Source organism: Vigna radiata, chromosome 5, assembly GCF_000741045.1.
Source record: "Vigna radiata var. radiata cultivar VC1973A chromosome 5, Vradiata_ver6, whole genome shotgun sequence".
Lineage (NCBI taxonomy): Eukaryota > Viridiplantae > Streptophyta > Magnoliopsida > Fabales > Fabaceae > Vigna > Vigna radiata.
In genome coordinates this window covers 25,970,323-25,988,151 of record NC_028355.1, presented here as the reverse complement: position 1 = coordinate 25,988,151, position 17,829 = coordinate 25,970,323, and the positions used below count along the sequence as shown (strand labels likewise).

Genomic DNA, 17,829 nt, shown 5'->3' with positions numbered 1-17,829 from the left:
CTAATATAAAAAAAAAAAAATTGTTGTGTATATTTTCCTCTTTCAGTTTTTTAATATATTTTTAAAAAAATTATATTATTTTGTTATTATTTAAATTGTAATTATTGAATATATATATATATATATATATATAACAATAATTATATATATATATATATGAGTTTTATAATTTCTTGTCTATTATAAAAATGATAAGTGTATAAATTTACACAAATTATTGATGTTTAAATTATAGTCAATATAATATTTAATTATCTAATATTTACTAATAAAATATTTGACACATCTTAATAATATAAATATATTAAAAAGTTTAACATATTTAGTTTTGGCACAAAATTAATTGCAATTGGTGAATACAGTTGCATAAACTGTTCTGATAAGAGGTGATTATAAAGTTTAAGTATCAACTTATCATATTTATTGTAATTTAAGGTAAATTTTCATTTGAAAAGTGCTGAAATTGACTGCAAGAATTTTAGATTTATGGTGGGTTAGGCAACATTGTAACATTTGACAAATGTGGTACATAACCACTCATATGGTTTGACAAATAAGAAACAACAACAACAACCTTCACTAAAACATTCTAAAACAACATGTGTTTCTTTTCTTTACTCAAACTAGGTTATGCTTTCTCACATGGAAAATTCAATATTTTAGCTTTAAAATTCAGTATTCATTCAAACAAAACTTGAGTAATGGAAAAAAGAGGTTCAATTTAAACTTAGCATAGAAAGACTTAAACATTCCACGAAAATATTCAATTTAGGTTTGAATTGGAAATAGAATTGTTAAAATGATTCTCAGAGCATAAGCTTATAAAACAGGTTAGATAAGATTTTTTTTTAAATCAAAATTATTATTTTATTATATATTAAATTACAATATTTAAAAATAAAATTAATTTAATTATATGTGTGTGTTTATATATTAAAGTTTGTATAGTTTTTTTAACTTTTCAAAATAAGTAAATATGGTGTGTTAGTTAAATATCACTCATTTTTCTGAACTTAACGTGTGGAATCAAGGGGACATTCTAGTTAGACGCCACTGATTGAGATTGTCCTCATTATTCACACATTTTTTATTTTTTATTTTTAAAACTTAAATACTATTATTTTTAATCTATAGCCGCAATTTTTAAATAAATAAATAATATGTAGTCTCAATTTTACATTACCATATTTTATTACGTTCAAAATTCATTTTGAAAAAATATATATATTATGCTTATAACTAAATTTTTATTAAGTTTACTTGTTAATTTACATTATCAATAATATCATTTTATATTAATTATATATAAAAATTAATTTCTCTTTAACACATGAAAACAGCAAGATGTGTCATCTAAATTAAATATAACAAAAAAAAACTATAAAAATTTTAGATATTCAATAGATAAAAAATTCAATTAAAAATATTAAAATTTATTATATATATTTCAAAGTTAATTAAAATAATATATATAATTTAGATGTAAGATACATCTGTTATTTTACAGTGTTATAAAAAATGTTAAATTGGTTATGACTTGACACCTTATATGTCTATAGAGTAATCCATGTTTCACTTTTGAAAAACTTGTTTTCATCTCTCTTCCATCTACCCAATTCTATTTATAGAATCTAAATAACCTGTTTTCTAATCTTTCTGACTAATGAGAGAAGATAAGAAGCATGAAATTTGTATTAAAAGCATCACAATGCGTTAATGTTTAAATGTTTTATACATATATTTAAATCTTTGTTAAGCAACTTACTTAATTTTAAGCAAAACTAGTAAACAACTATTGCATTACAAGAGAGGGCTCAATGGTGCAGTCTTAAACACTCAAATGCTAAAATGTAATGAAGTTCTGAGTCATAAACATTCTACACACTCCGTTGGCAGAATGGAATTATCAATTCCATTATTAAATTCAGTACTTGCATATGAAAAAAATGGAAGAAACTTTACAGGAAATGACCACTAGGATGAAAAAGACTGGTCTCCTTATTTCAAGAAAATTATTTGCAAAGATGGAAAGCAGTTAGAAGTTTGAACTGTTGAACCTTGTATGTACAGAAGACAATGAATTTATGGATTTTAGCAATGAATTATTTCAATATGCAAAAGAACTATAGAAGCCTTATCAACCTCAACAAAAATCCTGGTTTCAAGTGAGGCAAATTGATCGACCACTTCCAAGCATCTTACTCTTTATTCAATTTACAATGGAGTAGAGTACTCGTGAATGTTGCTTTACCGAGGTTAGGTGGTGTGACTACTGGGGACATAATCTTCACAAATGTTGGTTTTTCTAGCTTATCCTGCATTGATCGTATAAGACATTTTAGCAATAGCATCCTATTCAAATCTTAATTATTCTCAAAGTCAAATCAAGAAACATTTACAGAAACCACCTAACCCAGCTAGGACAATTTCTCTGCTACTTAAAAAAAAAACAAAGGAATAGTGTTCACTTCCATTGTTAGCGGTAGTAACATATGCAAATCCTTTTATGATCTCCTTTTCTAAAGGTCTTCTAGAAACATCAGTACCATTCAAGTATAGATACTCAAATACTTCATAGCCCCAGCGATGAGATGTGTTACTGATAACCAAGCTTTACACCAAAAACCATTTTAAAGCAGCTAGCCTATTCTCATTCAAGATTAACCAACAGTATCTCATCTGGAATGAAAGCAACATGAAGCTGGTTGTGCAGTGCTCTAATATGTTACTCCACTTTATAGATATGCAATATTACCGAGAGAAACTCTCGTAATAAAAAAGAGCCATGTCAATAATACCTATACTTCTTTACTACACACACATAAGACATTCATAGTCCTAATCTAAAACTTCATTAATCAACCTTCTTTATATACACCAAACCTTAGTACAAGCTTCAATTAACAACAAAGTAATACTCCAGTTACCAAGTTTAAAAATACAGAACAACAAGTGGCTTTGTAGGTGTCCTGTAATAAATTAAAACACACACTAAGACTGTGTTTGGATTGAAGTTTCTAAACTTAAGCTTGAATGAACTTCACTTTGCAACCTGAGTTGTAAAATTATCTCTGGCTTTACTTCTTTTTCAAATTGAGTTTCAAGGCAAAATAGAGACAACTCAATTTACAATGAAATCAAAATGTAAAATGAGTAAGAGATTATACTTTTTGATTGCATATTGGGATCTCCAACTGAATACCAAACATGCACTAAGGAATGAAATTAGATATTCATGCATAATTCACCTTGAAAATAACCAAATCAGAGTACGTATATAAGCATACCACGCATGAAGTGTCAATATGAATCAATCTGGCGGTGGCCAGAACACCTCGCCCGTGACACTTCAACAAGAGTCAAATCCAACCATTATCCAAACAAAAAAGTCCCCATTCCAATTGTGATTCTATTCACACCCAATGCAACCAAACAATAAAATATGGTGCCCTACGATAAATTAACACACTAAATTTTGTAAACTTAAGTTTAAATGACCTTCATATAGCAAACTGAGTTTGTAAAAGCAACTCTCTCTTTACTTATATTTTTCAAACTGAGTTTCAAAGCCAAACTCAGTTTAATATCAGACCCAACTGAAAACAAAAGAAAGAGGCTTTTCAGTTTTACATTCTGCACATACATTGGAACCTCCCAACACTCAGAAATTACAAACAACGCCATCAATACCTCTCATTTCTCTCTACACCTCACTTCTTCTAACGTCGGATCTTCAATCATATCAATTCCTTATATCTTTTGTCTTCCCATCTATCTGAAGGGGTCCAAGAATCATCTTACCGACAGAATACCAAACATGCACTAACCAAGGGAAATAGATATTTATAGCACAATTCACCATGAAAACCTTTCTACCAAATCAGCATACACATATTCATACACACCAATCGAAATAGATATTCATAGCACAGCACAATTCACCATGAAAACACTTGAAAAGCTTCTGCCAACTCAGTATTCATATACACATACATACATTCACACACACATAACAATGGAAATAGATATTCATAGAACAATTCACCATGAGAACACTTGAAATTCTCGTGCGCATACACACACAATGCACACATAGCAATGGAAATAGACATTAATAGCACAATTCAGCATGAAAACATATAAAAGTCATCTACCAAATCAGCAAACACAAATACATGCATTCATACACACCTCGCGAAGCATCAATGGGACCTGACCCAAACCGGGGGCGGCCAGAATAGCTCAGAAAAGCCAGGACACTCAGACAAGGGCGAAATCCTTCCATCATCCAAATCAAAAACTCCCACTCCGTTAGCAACCCTGACAGCACGCAACCAATCATCTCTAAACACCACGTAGTTCCCTCTCTCAACCCCCAAATCCTTGGCAGAAGCCGAAAACGCACAATCATCTCCCAAGAACAAAACCCACTCCCCCAAACTCGCCACCTCCACCCACCTCCCCACCTCCTCATCGAGCCTAAACACATCAAACCTCATCGTCCTCTCCCACCCAATGATACCAACATCCTCCTCGTCCAAATTTTCGTAGTCCGTGAACAAGTACAGGTCCACCAGCATCAGCACGCCGTCGCACTCCACCAGAAACTTCTTGTCCCCGCCGAAGACGCGCTCCGTGACAACGCGGAGCGAGGAGTCGAGCCCCACGGTAACTGTACGGCCGTTGCCGTCGACGGCGTAGAAGGTGCCACGGAAGGCGCAGACATCATCGTAGGGGGTCGGCATGTCGGGGATGATGGTCCAGCTCGAATCTCCGCGGCGGAAGAGCGCGAGCTTGCCGGAGATGTGGATGGTGAGGAGGGCAAAGCCGTCATTTCCGGCGGAGAGGAGGACGAGCTTCTCGTCAAAGAGGGATTCCGTGGAGGGGCAGGCGCTGGAGAGGCGGAACTCGCGGCCAAGGTCGAGAACGTGGAGGCGGAGGAGGTCGAGCGCGAAACGGGGTCGTTTTGGCTGGAAGCGGGAAAGAGCGTAGAAGAGACGCGCGGTACCGGCGCGTGGGTCGTGGGAAATTTTGACGAGCCAGGGACGGCGGTTGGGGGCGGTGGAGGGTGGCGTGAGGAGGAGAAGGGAGCGATGGGAGAGGGAGAAGGTGCAGTTGAGAGTGATGGAGTGAGAGAAGGGAAAAGGGGAAGAAGAAGAAGAACGCCAAGAAGAACAAACGGATCGGAAACGTAGAAGGTAGAGAGGGCTTTGAAGGCGTTGGGAGATTAGGTTTAGAAGGTCCTTCGGGAGTTCAGACCAGTCCGCCATTGATGACAACTTTGGAGGAAACAAAAATGCTACATCATCGTACACTTCTCATTTCTTGTAGAGAGTTTGTATTGTATATAAGCACTTTCAACATAACAAAATCATGAAATACGAGATTATTCGAATCATGTTCAATCCTAATCTTTGAAAGTTTTCAAACATCAAAACCCTACAAAGTCTTTTAACTCTAGACGATAGATCATAAGACTTAGCCTGATAAAAATTTATTAGTTAATATTTTTCTAATCTCTAGATTGATTAAAGCAGAAGAAGAAGAAGAAGAAGAACTCTCCTTCATCAAACATGAAACAAAAGCATTTGAAGTAAGAGTCAACCAACAAAAATGTTTAAGGTAGATTGGGAGAAAATGAATTTAGATCAATTTGAAGCTGATGTCTCTTTTAAAAGATTTGGAAGTGAAAGTGAAGAAATTTAAAAATAAAATTTATAAAATATTGTAAAAAGTACGATAGAATTAAAAAATATTTTAATAAGTTAAAATATAATATTACTTTTATTTATATATATATATAACATCTTATGGTTCTATCATGAATTATTACATCAATGGCACCATGTACACTTATAGTGAGTGTTACTGTGGGTTAATCATAGGATTGTATGATATATAAAGCAAAAGATCGTAACAGAAAAACTATATGTCGTTGTGGTGTAAAATTCTTATCAGTCCCTGGGCGTAAATATTATGGAGTCTCAGCTTGAAATGCAAAGTCTGCAAGGATATAGAAAGAAGAAGTAACTTTATCAAACTCGCATCAACTTTTTCATGTACGAGATGAGAGTCAACGTCAAGGTGTTTTTTTTGGCTTATGGAAAACTTTATTAGAGACAAGTTGTATTGTTAATTGATTATCACAATAAATAAGTGCAGGAGAGGTACAGGGAAGCTGGAAGTCACGAGGCGAGAGAGCCATATTTTGCTTCAAAAGAATTATGAGAAACAGTTTGTTGTTTCTTGGAATGCCATGAAATAAGAGAGTTACCAGGTAGATGGTGAATCCAGTGACAGGATGAGTATCGGGATAAGTGACCGAATCAGAATTATAAAAAGTTTTAAGTTGAAGAGCATAATTGTGAGAAAAAAAAAATGCCAAAATTAGGGATACTTTTGAGATATCTTAAAACACGAGTTACAACTTGTTGATGGGTAGAATTATGTGTAGAAATAAACTGACTGAGATGGTTAACAGTGAAGGTTATATCAATTGTGATAAGGTAGATGAATTTGCCAATAAGATGACGATAAGAGGGCGAGACATCATCATTCAAAGGTTGAGTAGTAGGTATAAAAGATTTCTTAGGGACCATAAGAATAGGTATGGGAAAACTGTCAAGCTGGTTAGTTTCAGCAAGCAAATCCAGAATATACTTGCATTGGCTAAAGTGAATAATGCCTTTGGAGTTGTGTGTCACCTCAAGACCGAAGAAATAGGTAATATCACCAATTTTTTGATGCGGAAGGTAGAATGGAGGAGGTTAGTGATGCGTTGGGTTTTTCCTCATCATTGTTTCCGGTTATGATAATATCATTAATATAGATGAGGAGCGTCGTAGTTTTATCAACATTATGTTGCAGAAAAAGAGAATGATCAGAAGGATAAAATATGTAGTTATGTGAAAGTAAAAAATAATTTAGCTTAACATTCATTGTCGTCCAGCTTTCTTGAGGTCATATAATGAGTGTTGTAGTTTGCAGACCTGATTTGGGGAGGATGGTTTGAGGCCATGTGAAACTTTAGTATAGACATCTTCATGAAGTTCATTTTGTAAGAAAGCATTACTGACATTCAATTGTTTAAGAGACCAACACTGAGAGGAAGCAATGGCAAGAAGGAGACGAACAGTGGTGAGTTTGGCAACCAGTGAGAAGGTGTCCAGAAAATGTAATCCTTCAAGCTGGTTATGGTCTTTGGCAACAAGGCGGGCTTTATAACGATCAATAAAGCCATCAGAGTTGTACTGTATTTTGAATATCCATCGACAACCAATAATGATTTTGTTGGGTGGCAAAGTCATTATCACCCAAGTGTTGTTAACTTTTATAACATCAAGCTCTACATCCATGGTAGCAACCCATTAGGGTTGTTTAGAGGCTTCAGAATAGGATTGTGGTTCAACATTAGAGGAAATAGAGAAAATAGTATTCTTGAAATGAGTTGAGAAACGTTCATAATTGATATATTTTGTAATTGGGTAGCGAACAATACTGTTTGTTTTGAAATCATTTAAATATGCAAGGGTTTTGCGTAATTGTGATGAGCGTCTTATATTAATAGAAGTATCATTAGCATAAGTATCATTAGCAGGAACAACAGTCTGAGTAAGATCCGTAAATATAGTAGGATGATCATTATTAGTAGAGAGAACGTGAGTGGAAGAAGAATTACCAGTGTGAGTGAAAAGTGTGAAGAGATCATCATAATTATTATTATCATGATTGGACAAAGGTAAAGACAAAGACTTATAAATTTTATGAATATTGTGATAAGGAAAAATGTGCTCATGAAAAACAACACTGTGTGATATATCAATCCGATGATTTTTGACATTTAGAAAGAGATAACCTTTTGTGTGATGCTTAAAGCCTAAGAAGATACTAGGGACAACGTGATCATCAAACTTCGTTCGATGTGCAATGATGGTGTTGGCATAGAGACAACAAAAAATACGTAACATTGATAGATCACAAGGTGAATCATGAAAATGTTTATAAGGGGTTTCATTCTGTAAGACAGGTGTAGGCATTTGATTGAAGAGAAAGATTGCATGTTGAGCTACATAACACCAAAAAATTGTGGGAAGATGTGAGTGAAAAAGTAAGGCACGAGTTATATTTAATATATGTTGATGTTTACGTTCAACAACAAGTAGTTTGATGATTTATGCCCTTGCTTGAGAAAAAGACCATGCATGATGAATTCAACACCATTGTCAGATTTTATTGTTTTGACCTTTTTATTAAATTGGTTTTATATATTGCAAAGAAAGTTGAGAATATGAATCTTGATAGAAGATTTATCGGTCATGGGTATGATCCATGTAAAACGAGAGAAATTATCAATGATAGTTAAGATGTATTTGAAACCATTCATAGAGGGAGCACTCGGACCCCATATATCAATATGTAGTAAATTAAAAGAACATTTTGCATGAGATGTGCTAGCACTGTAAGAAAACTTCTTTTGTTTTGCACGATGGCAAGCATCACAAGGAGATTGGGTATAGTTTTTTTTAAAAGCATGTTTGGTTTGTAAGATATGTAACCTATCATTAAAAAGATGGTTAAGACGTGCATCCCATAAATTTTTTGTCTGAATATTGCAAACAAAACTACTACAATTATTATCAGATTTACAATCAGAAGAATAAAAATGTATAATCCAGTGTGTTGTTTAATCAAGTCAATCTTCTCTTTATTGTGATTGTCTTGTATAATGCAACCAGAGGTAGAAAAAAATTAGTTTGCATTGAAGATTGGTGATAAGTTAAGAAACATAAATAAGATTGAAAGAAAATTCAAGAACATATAAGACATTAGAAAGATAGAACTTTGGATTGAAGGTGACAGTGCCACTATAATGAGCATGTATATTTGGTCATCGGGTAGAGTTATAGGAATATGAGTAATCTTTTGATAAAAGGAAAACGTTTTCAAAGAAATACATATGTGATCAGTTGCACCAGAATCAAGAAGCCAAATGTTACCATAATTCACTTGAATAACAGAAACCATATTACCTGGTGGAGAAGTGTTGGTGAAAACAGTTCCAACTTGATTAATTTGTACATTGAAAGGTTTGATCTGTGATTATTTAAACAACTCGGCTAGAATTTGATATTGTTGTGGTGTAATTTGTATGGTCGAGAAAATTGATCTTGGTCCAATTTTGTATTATGTGTAGCAACATTATGAATCTGGTGAGACTTGTTGTTGTAAAACTTATGGCTAAGAGGATAACCAAGTTTCTTGAAACAAACATCTAACAATATGTTCAATTTTATTGCAATAAGTGCAAATCTTACTATTATTGTTATTAGTGGATTTGACAATCCAGTTTTATTGATCAGGAAAGCCATGTTTCCTAAAATAATTATTTTCACTATGGCCAACCCGGTTACAATGTGTGCAACTGACATAAGCATGAGTAGTGAGTGGGTTGAGAAGAAATACAAGTAGCATGTATTTAAGCAGTAACGTGTTCAGTCATATGTTGTCGCTCTTGTTGAATGACAAGAGAAAAGATTTTGGATATAGGAGGAATGGGGTCAAGCAGAAGAATATGAGATTTAGTATTGGTAAAATGGTCATTCAAACCTCAGAGGAGTTGCATATAGCTCAATCTTCTTGTTTCCGTTGTGAACGAAGGGAAGAAACATTACATGAACACTTTGGCTTACATGTGCAGGTTGGGTCTGAGCAGAAGCAATCAATTTCATCTCAAAGAACTCGAAGCTTGATGAAAAATTCTATGATAGAGAACTCACCTTGAGACAATGTTGTTGCATTCATTTGTAAATTTGAAATTCTAGCAAGATCACCTTGAGCAAAATGATTTTTAAGGTCATTTTATATGTCAATTGCATGATCCATCCATATGATACTTTTATGAATAGAAGAAGAAACATAACGCACAAGTCAAAAAATAACCATGTTGTTACATAGAAACCATGCTGGGTAAGAAAGATTAGTCTTGGCGGGTTGAGGTGCCAATCTAAGAACAAATTCAACTTTGTTCTTGGCAGAGAGTGTTGTGATAACATATCTGCTCCATGAGTGATAGTTTGCAATGTCAAGAACGGATGAAATAAGAGATATAGTCAAATTTTCATTAGTTTAAAGACAAAAATAGGTATGTGTAAGATCTTAAATTGTAGCCATGATAAGGAACAGAAAAAAAAAACGACAAAACAAGGTGGACAAATCAAAGTAAGATATAGCAGAGCCCTTCATCTAATACCATCATAAGATTGTTTGACAGCAAGAGAAAAAGAAAACCAGAATAAAAGACAAGAAAAGAAGAATTATTATTATGTGTGATGTTGTGCAGTAAAACTATATGATGTTGTGCAGTAAAACTTATCAGTTAACACTAATTTCAAGTAAAGCATAGAACTGATTCTCAGCTCCATTTCAATCACAGAATCGGTTCCAATACCACCAGAATTTATTTTCCATCCATGCACTTTCACTCAGCTGTCATGGATTCCCTCAAAAACCTCCCATCCTCAGACTAAATTAACAAATTCTATTAAAAAGAAAAATAAAAATGAATTAGAATCTGTAAGATGTAACGCCCCGGCAACTTACAGGGACTGTTGACTGCCCCCACAAATCACCACGAGACTTTCCAGTGTGCTTTGTGGGGGCAGTCAACAGTCCCTGTAAGTTGCCGGGGCGTTACAAATGGTATCAGAGCCTAGCCTCTCCCAGTACGGTGTGGTTCGAGGACGAACCAGACGGAAGCTGGTGGGCATGTGACACCCGGGCACTGACGAGGGCGGGGAGTGATCGCCGGTGCAAGAAGCATGGTGCAGGGGGCACAGACAAGGAGCGGCTCCTGGCAGGCTTCGAGTGGAAGGGGCACATGGACGAATCGAACATACACCGGAATGAGAGGGATCTGGAGACTGTATAGGTATGGGACTATACAGTTGAAGGATAGCTTAAAGGAATTGATTTGGCTACCCATATCACCAAAATGCATTTACTTTTCGGAAGCCTAACCCATAAGAACTTCATGGTTAAGCGTGCTTAGCCTGGAGGAATTCTGGGATGGGTGACCTTCCGGGAAGTTTTCCTGGAAAGTGTGCGAGTGAGGACAAAGCACACTGGAAAGTCTCGTGGTGATGTGTGGGGGCAGTCAACAGTCCCTGTAAGTTGCCGGGGCGTTACATAAGAGGAATAAAAAAAAAAGAACATACTAAAAAAACATAGATACTAAATATTTCCAAGACTATAAATATATGGACAAGACAATACACATTAAAGGAAGCATAACTTATAGAATCTCTCTATATATCTTATAGGAGAACAATTATAATAAAATATTAATCAAAATAAAACATTATAATAATATTATTATTATTAATTTAAATAATTTCAGTTTTCGTACTTCTGAAATAATTTATTTTAATATTATTATTTGCTAAAAAATTTTATAATAAAATTTCTATTTTAATATCATTATTTTAAAATATTTTTATTTAGTAAGATTTTATAATTTCATTTTAATTTAATTTAAATTTTAGGCAATTAATTTTTATATTAAATTACTTTTAAACTATCTTTTAATTTTAATACATACTCATTCATTATATTATTAAATTATTTAAATATTTTTATTTTATTACACCCATCAGATATTTTCTTTTCCTTTCTCAATCATGACAATGTCGTATTCTGTTCTCTTTCTCCTTTTTTTTTTCTTGTTTTCTGGTTACATTCAATCCAAATAAAACATTTGTTTCCCAAATTAAAATAAATTTAAATGAAGGATCTTAGTATCTTTAGTAACACAGTGATAATAAGAGGAGTAGTTGTCACCTGTTTATTAACAAAAAAAAAATCATTTATTTCTCTGTTTTTCTTGAAATGCGTGGTTTATAACAGAGAGGATGAGGCGAGAAAGAGAAGACAGAAGAATAAAAAAATAGCTGTGAAACCGTAAAACATGTAAGAAAAAGATAAAAATGCAGCCATTGATTTGAAAATGCAAAATCTAACGGTCGAAATACAGTGTTCCAACGTGTGAGACTTCACGAACATTTGCCATTCGTGTGTACTAGGTTTTGTGGAAGGGTTCTTCTGTTCTGTTTTTAGTTCACAGTTCTTCTTCTCCGCTTAAAAGGATTCCATTGATTTGGAAGCTTTTAAAGCTCTAAATTTGTTCTTGTGACGTTTTCAGAATCAGTTTTCAGTTCTCTTTTATATTCTTTTTGTGTCTGAGATCAAGAACAGCCACAGATAAAAAAAAAATGCTGTCTTCAAACGTTGTTCCATCATCCTCCCCTCTCACTTTCACCAAACCCAATCCCCATTTCTTCATCAATGCTTATGCCCATCTCAAACCAAATCTTCTCACAAGGTTTCAGACCCAACACAGAGCCACTCCTCTCCAAAGTTCCAAACTTTCTTTCACGCCAACATCTCAGATCCAACATTCAATCTCAAAGGTAAGATCTTTCAACGGATACCTTCTTCACCCTCTTCAGCCCTCGTCAAAACCCAGGCTTCAAATCGTTAAGGCTGCGTCTGAAACCAATCCTGGAGGAGAAAATGTTGACTCCATTGTCCCCAAATCCAAGAATCTCAAACTTGCTCTGGTGTTCGGGCTATGGTACTTCCAGAACATCGTGTTCAACATTTACAACAAGAAAGTGTTAAACATATTCCCTTTCCCATGGCTTCTTGCCTCTTTCCAGCTCTTGGTTGGGTCCATTTGGATGCTGGTGCTTTGGTCCTCTAAGCTCCAACCTTGTCCGAAAATCTCGAAACCCTTCATCGTTGCTCTCCTGGGACCTGCTTTGTTCCACACAATAGGCCACATTTCAGCTTGTGTGTCATTCTCCAAGGTGGCTGTGTCCTTCACCCATGTCATCAAATCTGCAGAACCGGTTTTCTCTGTCATATTTTCCTCTGTCCTTGGCGATAAGTACCCCATTCAGGTTTGGCTCTCCATTCTACCCATTGTGCTTGGTTGTTCTTTAGCTGCTGTTACCGAGGTGTCTTTCAATGTACAAGGATTGTGGGGTGCCCTCATTAGCAACGTTGGTTTTGTGTTGAGGAACATCTACTCTAAGAGAAGTTTGCAGAATTTCAAGGAAGTTGATGGCTTAAACTTGTATGGCTGGATTACCATTGTTTCATTCCTGTACCTATTTCCAGTGGCTATTTTTGTTGAAGGGTCTCAGTGGATCCCTGGATATTACAAGGCTATTGAAGCTATAGGAAAACCATCCACATTTTATTTCTGGGTGCTGTTGTCTGGGGTTTTCTACCATCTTTATAACCAATCATCATACCAAGCACTTGATGAAATTAGCCCATTGACTTTCTCTGTGGGAAACACAATGAAAAGAGTGGTGGTGATTGTGTCTACGGTTTTGGTGTTCAGGAATCCTGTTCGACCTCTTAATGCCCTTGGATCTGCCATTGCAATTCTTGGGACTTTCCTGTATTCACAGGCAACATCCAAAAAGAAAGAAAAGAAAATTGAAGGGGAAAAGAGTAGTTAGAGAAAAAGAAGGAAAAAAGAGTCTTACAGAGAGAACAAAACTGTTCCATTATTTGAGTGTTACTGTTAGCATTGTTAGAATTAGACATCAAATAAGATCTTCTATTTTGGTTTCTTCTGAACTATTGCCAATGATTTTTCTATAGATATTTCGAAGTGCCCTATCTCTGTTTGGTTTGTTTTCATGAATGCAATATCTTCTATCAGATCTGTAGTACCATGTTGGTTAATTTGGACTTTTGTTTACTGCTTTAGCTAGCCAGTAGGATTCATCATCTGATGGCATAAAGTCTAGTGGTTAAATCTTGTGTCATCTTATCCAAATCACTCTCATATTACTTCTCTACGTTCTTGTTTGAGTTTGTACATAAGCTAATTTTATCTTACAGAGAAGTTCATTTCATATTTTTCTCTTTTGAAAGTGTTTATCAAGAAACTTGTCCAAGTACACTCAAAGTGATCTGCCAATTTTTGGCATCTATTTATTTTGTTTTATCTCTTTACAATGTTATTCTCAAGTTCAGTTACATCAGTAATTTATAACTACATGATTATATGCATGTATGCACTGGTGTTTTTATTTGGGTAATATAGACTCACCTTTTGGTTATGTTTGGGTGGATGAGTTTATGAAGAAAGGGAGGGGTCAGAGTAGTTTTTCAACTGTATAAAAGTTAAAAGTCTAACTGATAAACTTAAGGTATGCTACCTTTTTATTTTCTTCTCTTAAAAGTATTTATAGGAGAGTTGATGCAAACAAGACCATGCATAGTTTTCTATTACTGTACCATTTGTTTGATTATTAGCTCAAACTCTATGTTAGCTAGGGAAGGCTGAGCTTCATCTGAATGCTACGAAATTAGAGCACAGAAATATGATTACTTTTTCTGTGGTAGACTTATGCATGGATGCTATTGTAATACTGCAAGCTTCCACCGATAATTGTCTCTTGATTGTGCTTGTTTTTGGAATCTGGATTCTCAGCTGGTTTATTGTGTTGTTTATCTGATGTGCCTAAGGAGATGTTCCATTATTGGTCTCATGATCGTTAGGATCAATTATCATCTAGATCAAAGATTAATATTAGATTCAGATTGTTATAATTCTTAGAAATGCATAAAATTGGTTTGGAAGATGAGGTTTGTATTTTCTTATATACATTGAATTGGTCTTATCTTTCGATGTATGTGAAATTTCTAATAATAATTGTATCATACTTCCATGATAGTGATACACTTGTCATGTCTCATGTCTAATATTTTTCATGAACTTTTGCTTGCTTTCACTGAGATTTAATTGAACTTGAAATAAGTTTGGATACTTCATAATTCATTGTCTTCCGATATTCACACTTTTTATTGAACTTTATATACTATACTTAAAATACAAAAAATATTATTTATACCTAACAACGAAAGTAAATTCTAATACAAAACAAACATTTATTTATTTAAAATTAATCAAGATCATTTTCTCCTTAGACTCATTATTATTTTTCTGTCAAATAATCTTCCAGTCCAGCAATTCCAAAATCACACATTTTAACGACTCTTTACCAATGTATCTATCTTCCTCTAATGCATTTAGGTCTAGTCTCCTCTGCCTCCATCCTTCATTTTCTATAACTGTGCTAATTCTGAAAAAAAAAATGTAACTTCAAATTTAAAATATTTTAAATAATTTAAGGTTAAATATGTTTTAAGAATTTAATACCAAATTGAATTTTATTTGTTTTTTCAAAATTTAATATATTTTTGTCTTCAAATTTTGATATATTTTTATTTCTAAATTTTTAAAATGAATAAATATAGTTTTTTTTAACGTAATTGCAACTTAATCGTTAGTTTAAAACACTATTTTATAAATCCCAAAAAATAATACTATCATGTAAAAAAAATTGCTATATCACCAAAATGTATAAAGTTCAATATAAAAATAAATTTTAATTACGAGTTAAATGTTAAGAGAAAATTGTCTATGGTTCTAAACCCTTCTGTGTTTTGAAGTTTAACTAAATAAAATTAAAACAAGATAATGATCTAAAAATAACTTAGGATAAAAACACAAGACTTAAAACTTGAATTCCATTATAGAAAACCTTCACAAGACTTAGAACCTATATCAATAACATAAAAAACCTTAGGAAAACACTTAAGTTCTTAGGAAAGAGAAAAACATTTAGGTCAAAAATACTTAAATCTTGTACTAAATGATTGTTATGTCTAAAATGTCTAAGAGAGTTGAAGTTAAACACTTAAAGCTTATCATACCAAAGGGTATTTAGTTTAGTGTTCGAAAACAAAACAATGTCAAGACAATAACCTTAACAAAACACTCTAAAAGATTAAAAGCTTAAAACATCAAAGAAAACTTAAACAAGTTAAGCGTCATCTATTTAAAGAAGAGATAAAAATCACAAGAAGTGTTTACTTGCCTAAACGATACCATAAGCTAAAACAATACTTCGTTCAAAGATGAAGTCTTACTCAACGCTTGGTATCTTTAAAAGAAAAGCTTAATTGTCAAATGTTACCTTAACGGTAGGAAATCAAAAAGTATTTTGTTGTTCTGAGCAAGCATTAAATGACATTAAATGCTCAACGTTCAAAAACAACAAAATTGTTAAGAATAGGATGCATGCACAATTTACTCTACTCTTTGCAGATAAGTTATTCTATACGCATCCACAAAGCTTCAGATCAAAATATCATAAGTGGACGTTAGAGACAAAAAAGATATTCACAAAATGTTCTTCACTTGAAGTCATGCCTAAAAGGACGTACTACCCACTTCAAGCAAAATACTGAAAAAACATGTCTACTCTGACAAGTTGACTTATCCAACGGATGTTGTACACGAAGAAAGAGAAAGCACAAGAATCAAGGCGAACGCTCAATCTAACGGACATTTACTCAAGAAGCCTTTAAATAGAAGAGTTTTCAAAAGAAAAATCAAGAGGATGGTCAAGAGAATAGCGAGAGAAAAAACTTACAGCGAAATATCTATCCTAAGAAACACTCAAAAGAGAAGAAAAGAAAGAGCTCAAGAAAAATATCATATTTGAGCATAAAAAGAGAAAACGTGAAAAAAGAAGAAAAGAAAAGAAATACTCTCAAGCTTCATTATTATATTGCTTATTGATTTTAAGAAAGAGAGAAAGAGAAAAGAGAGAAACATTTGCGAGTGTTTATACTGCTTTGTATTGTATTCGTATCCTCTATGCGAGAGTAATAATCTAAACGACTTGTAAGCAATCGTTGATTGCAACTCTGGAGAAAATTAAAACACTTACAACTGAACTCATTTTGAGTTAAGGAAATCTAGATGTGGTAGTCTAGTACCAAAAGTGGTGCAAAATACTGAAAGAAAGGCTAGACATGGTAATCTAGTATCAAAAGTGGTGCGAATACTCAAGAGAAATCTAGGTGCGGTAGTATAGTACCAAGAGTGGTGCGAATACTCAAATGAAATATTGGCAAGGGTTACTAAGTACTGGGAGTAATGCGAATACTCGGACTAGGAGTGGTGAAAATACTCAATCGTAATTTTGTAAAGATTATAGTGGAACCCTCTGCAAATAAGACTGGACGTAGCTCAGTTGGAGTGAACTAGTATAAAAATAACTATGCATTTATCTCTTCACTTACCTAAACACTTCTTTTATAAAAACCTACATCTGTGTTTGTATTTCCAAATACAAGAACTCTCCAAGTTAAGCGATTACTCTTCAACTAAGGAAGTTCTTATAAAATTCTGCAGTGTGCATTCTGAATAACACGTCAAAAGCAACTATCGTTTACCTCTTTTATTGGGTCAAGTGTCTAAGCTTTCATAAGATATAATGAGAGTTTGACTACATGCTATATCAGAAGGATTGCGAAAAGAATTTTTTCATTAACACTATTTAACCCCCTTCTAGTATTTTTTCAGATACTTCATTAAAAATATATTTAACTTATAAACTCATAATTTAAAGTATAATTAAATAATAAAGTAATTATTTTCAGTAAATATTCCACTCTATCGAAATACTAATTAATAATTATTGAGTAAAGAGTTAAATATGTATTTAATATTAAAATTTATCTTTCTTTCAAACTTTCATAAATTTAATAATTTTCTTAACTCTACTACATTATTATTATTATTTTATGCGTTTAATATCACTTTTGGTCCTTATATTTGTCAACTTTGTTCAATGTGGGACTCTGATGAGTCGATATTTTATTGATTTCACTTAGTTTATTGTGCTAGAATTAATCAGGGAATTGTGCTTAATTGTCCGGTATTTTCCCGTTTTTCCT

The 17,829-nt window shown here is 33.5% G+C and overlaps 3 protein-coding genes across 7 annotated transcripts; 1 reads left to right on the top strand and 2 right to left on the bottom strand.

Annotated features, from left to right (window-relative positions):
- Positions 1-1,814: 1,814 nt before the first annotated feature.
- On the bottom strand, positions 1,815-5,626 carry LOC106759719 (F-box protein SKIP23). Of its 5 annotated transcripts, XR_002667960.1 has the most exons (3): positions 4,192-5,626; positions 3,691-3,775; positions 2,977-3,596 (listed from the first exon to the last, which is right to left on the bottom strand). XR_002667960.1 is itself a non-coding variant. In XM_014643034.2 (2 exons), the coding sequence occupies exon 1, from the start codon at positions 5,268-5,270 to the stop codon at positions 4,203-4,205; it is 1,068 nt and encodes a 355-aa protein (XP_014498520.1). In that variant the 5' UTR covers positions 5,271-5,624; the 3' UTR covers positions 1,815-2,315; positions 4,192-4,202. The 5 variants fall into 5 exon arrangements, 4 of the variants coding, with proteins under 4 accessions (XP_014498520.1, XP_022636939.1, XP_022636938.1 ...); XM_014643034.2 differs by lacking the exons at positions 2,977-3,596; positions 3,691-3,775 and adding an exon at positions 1,815-2,315 and having other exon boundaries at positions 4,192-5,624; XM_022781218.1 differs by lacking the exons at positions 2,977-3,596; positions 3,691-3,775 and adding an exon at positions 2,323-2,969.
- A 1,309-nt stretch (positions 5,627-6,935) lies between these two features.
- Positions 6,936-7,355, bottom strand: LOC106760538 (uncharacterized mitochondrial protein AtMg00820-like). Its single transcript, XM_014643959.1, has one exon. The coding sequence runs from the start codon at positions 7,353-7,355 to the stop codon at positions 6,936-6,938; it is 420 nt and encodes a 139-aa protein (XP_014499445.1).
- Positions 7,356-12,059: 4,704 nt separating this feature from the next.
- Positions 12,060-13,708, top strand: LOC106760848 (xylulose 5-phosphate/phosphate translocator, chloroplastic). The gene has a single exon (XM_014644280.2). It carries the CDS (start codon positions 12,267-12,269, stop codon positions 13,524-13,526), a length of 1,260 nt encoding a protein of 419 aa, XP_014499766.1. The 5' UTR covers positions 12,060-12,266; the 3' UTR covers positions 13,527-13,708.
- Positions 13,709-17,829: the final 4,121 nt, after the last annotated feature.

Coding starts and splice junctions, on each gene's coding strand:
- LOC106760538 (XM_014643959.1), bottom strand. CDS start 7,355: ATGGATGTAGAGCTTGATGTTATAAAAGTTAACAACACTTGGGTGATA.
- LOC106759719 (XM_022781218.1), bottom strand. CDS start 5,270: ATGGCGGACTGGTCTGAACTCCCGAAGGACCTTCTAAACCTAATCTCC.
- LOC106760848 (XM_014644280.2), top strand. CDS start 12,267: ATGCTGTCTTCAAACGTTGTTCCATCATCCTCCCCTCTCACTTTCACC.